Below are 13,863 nucleotides of genomic sequence, written 5' to 3'. Positions count from 1 at the left end.
AGGCGGGGGGCGGAGCATCGGTCAGTGGCTGCGCGGGCACAGGATGTCTGCGGGGGACAGGAGCTTTGGTGAGTGGCTGCGCGGGCACAGGACGTCTGCGGGGGCCGGAGCATCGGTGAGTGGCTGCGTGGGCACAGGATGTCTGCGGGGGACCATTAGAAGCCCCAGGTAAGTTCAACTCTTTCTCCCCCTACCCCCCTACAGTATTCCTTTAACACGGGCATTTATTGGACGCTTGCCTATCCCTACAGATGCGGCTAGTAGTTGATCAGAAACTATATAGGAATTAACCCTTTCCAGTCCTGTGTCGGTCTATGCCTATGTCAGTCATTGGCATTTTCCTCTATAGCACCACCACGGTCAGACATAGTCCGATGTGGGAAAAACACCCCATAAAGCAAAGCAGGATGCTCAGCACCGATCTCAGCAGCTCACCTATTCCACAGCTGAGTTCAGAAATTACCTCTAACGATCATGTCAGGTGACAGTTGTGTAAAGTGAGCTCCCAGAGTTGGGCGTTGCTAGGCGACGGGAGGATGACCTGGGAGAGGGGTAAGAGGTGCCTGGGTTCAGAAAGGGATAGCTTACCTAAGGTAAAAGGGTTTTAAAGGGGAACTGAAGAGAGAGGTATATGGAGGCTGCCATGTTTATTTCCTTTTAGACAATACCAGTTGCCTGGCAGCCCTGCTGATCCTCTGCCTCTAATACTATTAGCCATAGCCCCTGAACAAGCATGCAGCAGATCAGGTGTTTCCGACTTTAAAGTCAGATCTGACAAGACTAGCTGCATGCTTGTTTCTGGTGTTATTCAGATACTACTGCAGAGAAATAGACCAGCAGGGCTGCCAGGCAACTGGTATTGATTAAAAGGAAATAAATATGGCAGCCTCCGTATACCTCTTACTTCAGTTCCCCTTTAAGGGAAGGCAGGCATAGGTAACTCAGTCTCAGTAAAAGCTGAGGAGTGGGTGAGTGGTCTTCCTTTTAATAGGATCATGGAATGCCCTGCACACCCTCCCTTGGGATACACAGGGTTGATGAGTGTGACATATATTTGGCACAGCAATAGGGTGGGTCCCTGGCAATGCCAGTTGGATTGATTATGGCTGCGGCGGGACTAACGTCCCGGTTTGTGGAAGTAGTTGGTGAACCCACCGAGCTGAGGAAAGCAGTGGCTGGTACGGTGGTTTGTTGTGATTAAAGAATTTGGGCGCACCCCACAACACAAGGCCAATGTGCTAGATGCAAACAGCCCAAAGTCGATTCCTTTCATGTAGTATGGCAATGCCAACACATCCAGAGATACTGGACCCAAGTACGTTTCTAATTACAACGCATATTCGGCATCTCGATAGAATATGCCCCAGAACTATTGTTGCTAGGACATTTGGCGGATGATGCTCTCTCAGCACATAAGATGCTTGCCTATAGAACGCTGGTCATGTATGCTCAAAAAATCTGTACTGTAAAATTCTTACAATAAAAAGCATACCATTCTATTCATTATGTTCTCCTGTGCCCCTCTGTGCTGTTTCTGCCACTCCCTGCTGCAATCCTGGCTTGTCATTGCCAGTTTTATACAGTGTTTACAAACAAAAGACATAGCAAGTGATAGGCTGAGAGTAGCTCAATGTGTGAGTCATACAGAGTGTACAGGGGGCCTGGAGAGGGTGTGTATAGCTTCTATCCAATCACAAGCAGCACAGCACATTCCAGCCTGACTGCCTGAGCCCGACAGAGCCGACAGAGAGAAGATTAGATCATATAACAGAGATAATACAGCCACTGTGCAAATAGGAAAGGCTGCAGTTAGACGGAAGCACATTAGAACAGCTATAGGAACTTATAGGATAAAAGAAATAAGGCTAAAAATTTTGTTACAGAGTCTCTTTAAGTGGAAGCTGCATGAACCTTTACGGAAAAGGGATTGAATATCATACGTACATAAAGAATTGATGCTTCGAAAAACGCATGTATCAAAAGCGTAAATGTTGGAAAAAGTTTTAAAAAGTATGCACATGCTGGATCTCTTTCTATAAATGACAGTTAGAGGACTAGTACCTATTATTGTTATATAACATTAGTAAGCCTTAAAGCCTAGGAGAGGAATGGGGTAAGAGACCTGATCTGTAATAGTATCAGCCTAAGCCATATATGTGATGATATGTATTTGCCGATATCATGCTGTATATACTACCCATGTACCAAGAATGGCCACAAACTGTTTGTTTATTTAGTTATGGTTCTAACTGTTGTCATTTGTAAAAAAATAAAACAAAAAATATATTCTTTCAAAAAAGAATTTGGGGGCATTGTCATGGACCTGCATGATATCTGAGGTATTATTTTGATAATGTACTAACACTGGCTAACTTCAAGAAATATGTTGTTTGATTATGTTGTAAAATAATCTGATGTATTAATAAAAGCTGTGGCCTTTTAAAGGGGCCCTGGGCAGTCAATAAAAATGAGATTGGTCCTCCAGCCCACCGTAGTCCGCGTCCTCCTGGCACCTCTCACGCCGGTCGCTACGCGTCATTCTGCCGGCCTGACAGTCCTGCGCATGCACGTTTTTCTAACTCTGAACCGTGCATGTGCAGGACTGTCAGGCCGGCCGGCACGATGACCCGTAGCTTCAGCCCGAAAGTCACTGGTAACGTAGCTGCCAGCGGGACCGGAGGCAGGAGGCCGCCGCGGGACCGGGAGAGGAGGCAGGAGGCCGCCGCGGGACCGGGAGAGGAGGCAGGAGGCCGCCGCGGGACCGGGAGAGGAGGCAGGAGGCCGCCGCGGGACCGGGAGAGGAGGCAGGAGGCCGCCGCGGGACCGGGAGAGGAGGCAGGAGGACGCCGCGGGACCGGGAGAGGAGGCAGAAGGACGCCGCGGGACCGGGAGAGGAGGCAGGAGGCCGCCGCGGGAGAGGAGGCAGGAGGACGCCGCGGGACCGGGAGAGGAGGCAGAAGGACGCCGCGGGACCGGGAGAGGAGGCAGGAGGACGCCGCGGGACCGGGAGAGGAGGCAGGAGGACGCCGCGGGACCGGGAGAGGAGGAAGGAGGACGCCGCGGGACCGGGAGAGGAGGAAGGAGGACGCCGCGGGACCGGGAGAGGAGGAAGGAGGACGCCGCGGGACCTCAAGGCCTACAGTGGGCTGTAGAAAGCTTTAGGTAAGTACCAATTTCATTTTTATGAACTGCTCAGGGTGGCTGTAAATTCCAGTGTGGTGTCAGTATTTTAGTTGATGCAAAGGCCTCCGCAGGCCATATGTGTACACGATTGTAATCTGATGTTCTGTTTCTCCTCCCTCTGCAGCTCTGGGATGTGCGCAGGAAAGGCTGTGTGTTCCGTTATAAGGTACGTTTAGAAAAAGTACTTTATCCAGTCTATGGAGAATGCTTATTTATTAAAGAGGCTCCATAATGACATCTAGAAGAATGCAGGGAATCCGAATACTCACTTTTACATTAAATATCCTGGTTTCAGCATCACAAACTCCTCTATATCTATATATTGCTGTATATTAGTATTAAGCCCCGCCCACCCACTGACGCTTAGCCTAGGCAGTTTATTAAAGAGAACCCGAGGTGGGGTTCTGACAATGCTATCTGCATACAGAGGCTGGGTCTGCCTATACTGCCCAGCCTCTGTTGCTATCCAGATCCCCCCTAAGCCCCCCCGCACTCTGCTATCACCCATAAATCACAGCCGTGCTGTGTGGGCTGTGTTTACCTCTGTATTGTCAGTCTCAGCTCTCCCCCTGCCTCCTGCATAGCTCCGGTCCCCACCCGCGTCCCTTCCCTCCAATCAGCGGGGAGGGAAGGGACGCAGGCGGGGACCAGAGCTATGCCGGAGGCAGGGGGAGTGGCAGACTGACAATACAGAGGTAAACACAGCCCGCTGCGTGTCAACAGCACGGCTGGATTTATGGGGGATTGCAAAGCGCAGGGGGGGCTTAGGGGGAATCTGGATAGCAACAGAGGCTGGGCAGGATAGGCAGACCCAGCCTCTGTATGCGGATAGCATTGTCAGAACCCCACCTCGGGTTCTCTTTAAGTTCAATTCTACCCCAGGTCTTTTCTACTGGCTTTGGGACTCTCAGTAAATAAACATTCTACAGAGATCTTCTGCCACTGCTAAAGATGTTGTTGCCTCTGATGAATTTCAAAGATTAAATTGGGGGAGGAAAGATTTTACAATGGGCAAACACTGACTAAATCATTCATAAATGGATATTGTAAAAAATATATCTTGTGATATTTTCACTACAGTTCCTCTTTTATAAAAAAGATAGCCAGTTGTTGATTACATGACAGTGTGAATGTGTCTAGTATAGTATTGGCCTGGACTAATCCCCGCTGATTGTAGCCTTGTATGCTGTCCTGCACTCTGGTTATTACTGGCAGTAATGACCGGCAGATTCCGTTACCCTAAGATTGAACTTCATCCCAATCAGTAGCTGAGACCTCCTTTCCCATCAGAAATATTTACCTTTTCTCAAACGGATCATCAGGGGGCGCTGTATGGCTGATATTGTGGTGAAACCCCTCCCACAGTGTGATGTCAGGACCATGGTGCTGACATCACACTGAGGGAGCCTTGTTGCATTGTGGGAAATAACAGCTGTTTCCAACTGCCAAAACAGCAAGCAGCATCTTCTTCCAGTGACATCACCTGCCAGCAGTAAGAATGTCACCATGTGATAAATGTCAGAATGTAAATCAGGGAGAGGAAAGATTTTACAATGGGCAAACGCCGACTAAATCATTCATACATAATTATTGTAAAAATTAAGCACTTTTTTATTACATTATTTTCAGTGGAGTTCCCATTTAATGTATGTTGATGATGTTTTGATTGGTTGTGACGTTCCTGTCATCCTGTGTCCTCAGGGTCACACAGAATCCGTGCTCTGTCTGCGCTTCAGTCCAGATGGCAAGTGGCTTGCGTCCTCCTCAGGTGACAACACTGTAAAGGTAGGTAGAGAAGCCCCCATAAAGATGTTTGATAGCAAGGTAGAGACCAGCCCCCCCAATGAGATCCAGAAGAATTGAGAGAACTTGGGATGGTCTGACATCTATCCTCCCCTTCCCTGGATCACCCCAGATACAGTACCAAGCAGAAAGCTGGTCACACCTCCCCATTCCCTGGATCACCCCAGATAAAATACCAAGCAAAAAGCTGGTCACACCTCCCCATTCCCTGGATCACCCCAGATACAGCACCAAGCAGAAAGCTGGTCACACCTCCCCATTCCCTGGATCACCCCAGATACAGTACCAAGCAGAAAGCTGGTCACACCTCCCCATTCCCTGGATCACCCCAGATACAGCACCAAGCAGAAAGCTGGTCACACCTCCCCATTCCCTGGATCACCCCAGATACAGTACCAAGCAGAAAGCTGGTCACACCTCCCCATTCCCTGGATCACCCCAGATACAGTACCAAGCAGAAAGCTGGTCACACCTCCCCATTCCCTGCATCAACCCAGATACAGTACCAAGCAGAAAGCTGGTCACACCTCCCCATTCCCTGGATCACCTCAGGTACAGAACCAAGCAGAAAGCTGCTCGCACCTCCCCATTCCCTGGATCACCTCAGGTACAGCACCAAGCAGAAAGCTGGTCGCACCTCCCCATTCCCTGGATCACCTCAGATACAGTACCAAGCAGAAAGCTGGTCACACACCCCCATTCCCTGGATCACCTCGGGTACAGCACCAAGCAGAAAGCTGGTCACACCTCACCATTCCCGTGATCATCCCAGATACAGCACCAAGCAGAAAGCTAGTCACACCTCCTCATTCCCTGGATCACCCCAGATACAATACCAAGCAGAAAGCTGGTCACACCTCCCCATTCCCTGGATCACCTGAGGTACAGCACCAAGCAGAAAGCTGGTCACACCTCCCCATTCCCTGGATCACCTCAGGTACAGCACCAAGCAGAAAGCTGGTCACACCTTCTCATTCAATGGCTTTTCTTATTTTCATTACTTTCGACATTAAAGTAAACCTGAAGTCGCTTAAAAAGTTGGATGCTGACCTTAATAGGGGGACACCTCTAGTGTCCTCTGTACTCTAGACCAGTGCTGGGCAGTGCGCTGGATCTCCGCCCCGCCGACAGATGGACACATCCCCCCCGCTGAGCTGTGAGCGGGCCGTGGGGGACTTGAAACTCACTTTGCTCCCCGATTCCTGCATCACGTCTCCATGGCAACAGGGTGTCACATGACGGGACAGCCAGCCTGTAATACACTGGCACATCCTGACAGCCCATCATGTGACGCCCTATTGCCATGGAGACGCGACGCAGGAATCGGTGATCGAGGTGAGTTCTACATCCCCCGCCGCACACTCAAAGCTCTGCAAGGAGGGGGAGGGGTTAAAGTTTGCCCAGCTCTGCTCTAGTCTAGACAGGCTTCCCTGGTCTTCCAAAGCCCCTCACTTCCTGTCCTGGGACCCCATTTTGCAATATTCAGCATTACAGTGGAGGAATGCTGGGAGGCGCACAATACGGCCCGTGCCTGCGCAGTATCAGAGAGTCGCTCCTGCACGGTTCTCGTCTCCATGGAAGAGCGGCTCTGTGCTACTGGCAGGCACAGCAGTTTGTACAGGCGTGCTTGTACATGGAGGGGAGCACGGCCAGCAGTGGAGGGGTCCCGGCCAGCAGCCCCCAGTGCTTATGCTGTCATCTGTCTTCTCCGGAGAGACACCCAGGTGGCGCCCCCAGTGGAATGGAGGGAATAGTGATGTGGGGGAATGGGAGTGTGTATTATCAGAACGCCGCATGACTCCCGCACTGGGAAAACCACCAGCAGTAATATATCTGCTTACCCAGCACCCTCCGGTGAGGAGCCTAACCTGAATCCTCCCTGGAGGTACCTAACCTTGAGTCCTCACCCCCCCCCCCCCCCCCTTACTAAAAAAGCCTCATTTCTGCCGATACTAGTAGCCGATCGCCAACGATTGCCTGCCACCATTGAATTCTATGCAGTAGCTGGATGGCGACTACTCGCATCCGGCGTCCAAAGGAGCGGCTGGGCGCCCAATTGCCGATATTTAACATTGGCGTCAGACACCTGCTGTTTGTGCTGCCGAAATAACCTGATTCGGGGGTGGGGAGGGATGGTCGATGAGATGCAAATCATTTTGAGTTGATGCAGCGTTATGCAAATTTTGTATGTAAATTCATGCAGCTTGAGAATGAACCAGCCAAACCCTGCTAATGTAAAATTTGATTGGTCTATTTTCAAGATGCATAAATTTGCATAATCCTGCACCACCTCTAAATTATTTGCATATTATTGACCATCCCTATTCGGGGGAAAGGAGGTAATGGAAATGTCTGCTTTACTGATAATTATAACAAGCATTAAGGCGCTCTGATTGTTCATTTGATCATTTGTTTATTTGCCAGCTCTGGGATTTGATAGCGGGGAAGATGATGGCGGAATTCACTGAACACAGCGGCCCAGTGCAGATTGTTGAATTTCATCCCAATGAGTATTTACTGGCATCAGCGAGTGCAGACAGGTGGGCATGAGAGGCGGGTCTTAGGCTTTCCCCTCCTCTCTGTAATGATGGAGGACGTAGTGTCTGATCCCGTGTGTCCTGAAAATGTCAGTGTCTCTGTCGGCTAGTGTGTGTGTGTGTCTTTCTCTCTCTCTCTCTCTCTCTCTCTCTCTCTCTCTCTCTCTCTCTCTCTCTCTTTCCCTCCCTCTCTCCCTCTCTCCCTCTCTCCCTCTCTCTCTCTCTCTCTCTCTCTCTCTCTCCCTCTCTCCCCCCTCCCTCCCTCTCTCCCCCTCCCTCCCTCTGTGTCTGTCTGTCTCTGTCTCTCTCTCTCTCTCTCTCCCTCCCTCCCTCCCTCCCTCCCTCCCTCCCTCCCTCCGTCTGTCTGTCTGTCTGTCTCTCTCTCTCTCTCCCCCTCTCTCCCTCTCCCTCTCTCTCTCTCTCTCTCTCTCTCTCTCTCTCCCTCTCTCCCTCTCTCCCCCTCCATCCCTCTGTGTCTGTCTGTCTCTGTCTCTCTCTCTCTCTCTCTCTCTCTCCCTCCCTCCCTCCCTCCCTCCCTCCCTCCCTCCGTTTGTCTGTCTCCCTCTCCCTCCCTCTCTCCCTCTCCCTCTCCCTCTCTCTCTCTCTCTCTCTCTCTCTCTCTCTCTCTCTCTCTCCCTCTCTCCGTCTGTCTGTCTCTCTCTCTCTCTCTCTCTCTCTCTCTCTCTCTCTCTCTCTCCATCTCTCTCTACCTCTCTCTCTCTCTCCCGCCCCCCTTCCCCTTGTGCCTCCTCCTTCCTGTGATAACCTCCTGCCTGTGCTTTGCAGGACTGTGCGGTTTTGGGACCTGGAGAAGTTCCAGCTGGTGGGTTGCGTTGAAGGGGAAGCGACTCCTTTCAGGTGAGCTGAGCCGGCAAGTTATTGCTTGAGGCTCTTGGATGGTTTCCACCATAGTTTAATCGTCTACATCTCAGTAGACAACCAGTTACACCTCAGCTTTCAGCACCTGGCTGTAGTCAGGATGTTTTGTTAGGGATTAGCACACATTATTAGTGAGGCATCTCTAGATAAATAAACTGTATTGTAAGAGTCTGAGGAGAGGGAAGTGAATGTTCCTCCGAGTGGCTGAGCGATCCCTTGCTGAAAAATGGGTGAGGGTTATAATTCGACTTCTACTATCTAGGAGCAGTTACTGTTTTAATAATCCAGTCCAGATTTTGTGGATCTTGTATGTCAGTAACCAATCCCGATAGTCACAATGAAGACACAACTATGTGCTGGAACCTTTGCGCCCGGTTTCACATGGCACAGTGCTATGAGGCGCCGCAGGCCACATTGTGACTGCCTCAACAGCATCTGAAAAATGTTAATCTGGGAATGCACAATCTCATTACACCTTTCAGAGTACTGTCAGCTAAGGAGAGGATGCTGTGTGTCTTCTCTTCCAATCTTTACCAGCAGTCAGTCTCCATCATCCAGAGTATTGTCAGCTATGGAGAGGATGCTGTGTGTCTTCTCTTCCAATCTTTACCAGCAGCCAGTCTTCATCATCCAGAGTATTGTCAGCTATGGAGGGGATGCTGTGCGTCTTCTCTTCCAATCTTTACCAGCAGCCAGTCTTCATCATCCAGAGTATTGTCAGCTATGGAGGGGATGCTGTGTGTCCCCTTCTCTTCCTATCTTTACCAGCAGCCAGTCTCCATCATCCAGAGTACTGCCAGCTATGGAGGGGATGCTGTGCGTCTTCTCTTCCAATCTTTACCAGCAGCCAGTCTTCATCATCCAGAGTATTGTCAGCTATGGAGGGGATGCTGTGCGTCTTCTCTTCCTATCTTTACCACAGGGCTGTGGAGTCGGAGTCGTGGAGTCGGGCAATTTTGGGTGCCTGGAGTCGGAGTCGGGAAAAAATGCACCGACTCCGACTCCTAATGAATTTGTAACTGTAATTAAAATAGAAAATATGATAAAATGTTCTATTTCTCAGATAATAGTCATTAAAAATAATGTGTATATATACAGTATATATACAGTAATAGCTGTGCTTAGTCCACAAAAATGAAATAAACCAATCAAAATTAGTTACTTGTGCTGCTTCAATAAAGCAGTCCCCGTATTTTTAAGGTCAGATATACATATCTGATTGTGACTGTATATATGATGTGTACACAGGAATCTCTTATATATACTAAATAACATCTATGCTGTAAGAATAAAGCCTGATGTGTAGCTGTGTCACTAATAGAGATGGTCAATGAGATGGAAATAATTCTGCACTGATGCTGATTTATGCAAATGTATGCACTCCCTTTGCTGATGAAATCAAATAATTTGATATGTTGTTAAAATTTGGTTTGGTGACTACAAATTAAAGGGTACCTGAGATGGATGAAAAGAAAAGTTTTATACATACCTGGGGCTTCCTTCAGCCCCCTTCAGGCTAATCAGTCCCTCGCTGTCCTCCACCACCCGGATCTTCTGCTATGAGTCCTGGTAATTCAGCCAGTCAGCGCAGTCTGGCCGCATGCCGCTCCCACAGCCAGGAACATTCTGCACCTGCGCAATAGTGCTGCACAGGTGTAGTATGCTCCTGGCGGCGGAGTGTGTGCATGCGCACTACGCCTGACTGGCTCAAGTACCTGGACTCATAGCAGAAGATCCAGGTGGTGGAGGAGGACAACGAGGGACTGATTATCCTGAAGGCGGCTGGAGGAAGCCCCAGGTATGTATAAAACTTTAATTTCATCTGTCTCAGGTTTACTTTGTTACACAGTAGTACTATACTCTACATATGCACTCCCCACAGAGCTGCAGGGAATCCACTGAGAATGCTGTGCACATTGAACACAGAGGTGTTGTCTGTCACCCATAAACCTTGCTCAGATTGTGCATGAAGAATGTGTAATAGAGGAAGAATCTCCTCATTCCCCTGCAGAGTACCTGCACATCACTCTTACATGTACCCACACTTACATTGCCTAGGGCCTGATAGATGTTCTTTGTTCCGGTTTGTACCTTTTACAAGTACTCTTACCAAGGACTAGTTTTAGTCTAAAGGGAATAAATATAGTAGTCTACATATCCTTCTCACTTCAGTTGTCTTGTAAAATTCCTAAGCGTTGGCAGTTAAGAGACGAATTTGATGATACATACTTTTAATCAACAAAATTGTAATATGCAAATTAGAGGAGTCGGAGTCGAGGAGTCGGAGTCGGTGGAATCCTAAACTGAGGAGTCGGAGTCGGTGGATTTTTGGACCGACTCCACAGCCCTGCTTTACCAGCAGCCAGTCTTCACCATCCAGAGTATTGTCAGCTATGGAGGGGATGCTGTGTGTCTTCTCTTCCTATCTTTACCAGCAGCCAGTCTTCACCATCCAGAGTATTGTCAGCTATGGGGAGGATGCTGTGTGTCTTCTCTTCCTATCTTTACCAGCAGCCAGTCTTCACCATCCAGAGTATTGTCAGCTATGGAGGGGATGCTGTGTGTCTTCTCTTCCTATCTTTACCAGCAGCCAGTCTCCATCATCCACAGTATTGTCAGCTATGGAGAGGATGCTGTGTGTCTTCTCTTCCTATCTTTACCAGCAGCCAATCTTCACCATCCAGAGTATTGTCAGCTATGGAGATGATGCTGTGTGTCTTCTTTTCCTATCTTTACCAGCAGCCAGTCTTCACTATCCAGAGTATTGTCAGCTATGGGGAGGATGCTGTGTGTCTTCTCTTCCTATCTTTACCAGCAGCCAGTCTTCACCATCCAGAGTATTGTCAGCTATGGAGAGGATGCTGTGTGTCCTCTTCTCTTCCTATCTTTACCAGCAGCCAGTCTTCATCATCCAGAGTATTGTCAGCTATGGAGAGGATGCTGTGTGTCTTCTCTTCCTATCTTTACCAGCAGCCAGTCTTCACCATCCAGAGTATTGTCAGCTATGGAGGGGATGCTGTGTGTCTTCTCTTCCTATCTTTACCAGCAGCCAGTCTTCACCATCCAGAGTATTGTCAGCTATTATTATTATTATTTAGCATTTATATAGCGCCGACATATTACGCAGCGCTGTACAGTGTATATATATATTGTCTTGTTGCTAACTGTCCCTCAAAGGAGCTCACAATCTAATCCCTACCATTGCCATATGTCTATATTATGTAGTGTATGTACTGTAGTCTAGGGCCAATTTTAGGGGGAGCCAATTAACTTATCCGTATGTTTTTGGAATGTGGGAGGAAACCGGAGTGCCCGGAGGAAACCCACGCAGACACGGAGAAAACATACAAACTCTTTGCAGATAGTGCCCTGGCTGGGATTCGAACCAGGGACCCAGCGCTGCAAGGCGAGAGAGCTAACCACTACGCCACCGTGCTGCTATGGGGAGGATGCTGTGTGTCTTCTCTTCCTATCTTTACCAGCAGCCAATCTTCACCATCCAGAGTATTGTCAGCTATGGAGGGGATGCTTTGTGTTCTCTTCTTTTCCTATCTTTACCAGCAGCCAGTCTCCATCATCCAGAGTATTGTCAGCTATGGAGAGGATGCTGTGTGTCTTCTCTTCCTATCTTTACCAGCAGCCAGTCTTCACCATCCAGAGTATTGTCAGCTATGGGGAGGATGCTGTGTGTCTTCTCTTCCTATCTTTACCAGCAGCCAGTCTTCACCATCCAGAGTATTGTCAGCTATGGGGAGGATGCTGTGTGTCTTCTCTTCCTATCTTTACCAGCAGCCAGTCTTCACCATCCAGAGTATTGTCAGCTATGGAGGGGATGCTGTGTGTCTTCTCTTCCTATCTTTACCACAGGGCTGTGGAGTCGGAGTCGTGGAGTCGGGCAATTTTGGGTGCCTGGAGTCGGAGTCGGGAAAAAATGCACCGACTCCGACTCCTAATGAATTTGTAACTGTAATTAAAATAGAAAATATGATAAAATGTTCTATTTCTCAGATAATAGTCATTAAAAATAATGTATATATACAGTATATATACAGTAATAGCTGTGCTTAGTCCACAAAAATGAAATAAACCAATCAAAATTAGTTACTTGTGCTGCTTCAATAAAGCAGTCCCCGTATTTTTAAGGTCAGATATACATATCTGATTGTGACTGTATATATGATGTGTACACAGGAATCTCTTATATATACTAAATAACATCTATGCTGTAAGAATAAAGCCTGATGTGTAGCTGTGTCACTAATAGAGATGGTCAATGAGATGGAAATAATTCTGCACTGATGCTGATTTATGCAAATGTATGCACTCCCTTTGCTGATGAAATCAAATAATTTGATATGTTGTTAAAATTTGGTTTGGTGACTACAAATTAAAGGGTACCTGAGATGGATGAAAAGAAAAGTTTTATACATACCTGGGGCTTCCTTCAGCCCCCTTCAGGCTAATCAGTCCCTCGCTGTCCTCCACCACCCCGATCATCTGCTATGAGTCCTGGTAATTCAGCCAGTCAGTGCTGTCCGGCCGCATGCCGCTCCCACAGCCAGGAACATTCTGCACCTGCGCAATAGTGCTGCACAGGTGTAGTATGCTCCTGGCGGCGGAGTGTGTGCATGCGCACTACGCCCGACTGGCTCAAGTACCTGGACTCATAGCAGAAGATCCAGGTGGTGGAGGAGGACAACGAGGGACTGATTATCCTGAAGGCGGCTGGAGGAAGCCCCAGGTATGTATAAAACTTTAATTTCATCTGTCTCAGGTTTACTTTGTTACACAGTAGTACTATACTCTACATATGCACTCCCCACAGAGCTGCAGGGAATCCACTGAGAATGTTGTGCACATTGAACACAGAGGTGTTGTCTGTCACCCATAAACCTTGCTCAGATTGTGCATGAAGAATGTGTAATAGAGGAAGAATCTCCTCATTCCCCTGCAGAGTACCTGCACATCACTCTTACATGTACCCACACTTACATTGCCTAGGGCCTGATAGATGTTCTTTGTTCCGGTTTGTACCTTTTACAAGTACTCTTACCAAGGACTAGTTTTAGTCTAAAGGGAATAAATATAGTAGTCTACATATCCTTCTCACTTCAGTTGTCTTGTAAAATTCCTAAGCGTTGGCAGTTAAGAGACGAATTTGATGATACATACTTTTAATCAACAAAATTGTAATATGCAAATTAGAGGAGTCGGAGTCGAGGAGTCGGAGTCGGTGGAATCCTAAACTGAGGAGTCGGAGTCGGTGGATTTTTGGACCGACTCCACAGCCCTGCTTTACCAGCAGCCAGTCTTCACCATCCAGAGTATTGTCAGCTATGGAGGGGATGCTGTGTGTCTTCTCTTCCTATCTTTACCAGCAGCCAGTCTTCATCATCCAGAGTATTGTCAGCTATGGAGGGGATGCTGTGTGTCTTCTCTTCCTATCTTTACCAGCAGCCAG

General features: G+C 48.4%; 1 protein-coding gene across 1 annotated transcript in view; it reads left to right on the top strand.

Moving 5' to 3' along the window:
* Positions 1-13,863, top strand: part of KATNB1 (katanin regulatory subunit B1) — a 68,103-nt gene that overhangs the window by 23,192 nt on the left and 31,048 nt on the right. The window contains exons 6-9 of the mRNA XM_068261154.1: positions 3,308-3,349; positions 4,885-4,968; positions 7,411-7,526; positions 8,310-8,381. Coding sequence (XP_068117255.1) covers positions 3,308-3,349; positions 4,885-4,968; positions 7,411-7,526; positions 8,310-8,381 — 314 coding nt within the window. The remainder of the gene's footprint in view (positions 1-3,307; positions 3,350-4,884; positions 4,969-7,410; positions 7,527-8,309; positions 8,382-13,863) is intronic.

This window comes from Hyperolius riggenbachi, chromosome 11 (assembly GCF_040937935.1).
Source record: "Hyperolius riggenbachi isolate aHypRig1 chromosome 11, aHypRig1.pri, whole genome shotgun sequence".
NCBI lineage: Eukaryota > Metazoa > Chordata > Amphibia > Anura > Hyperoliidae > Hyperolius > Hyperolius riggenbachi.
Note: the sequence above shows the minus strand (reverse complement) of the source record. Positions and strands in the feature narration are given on the sequence as shown.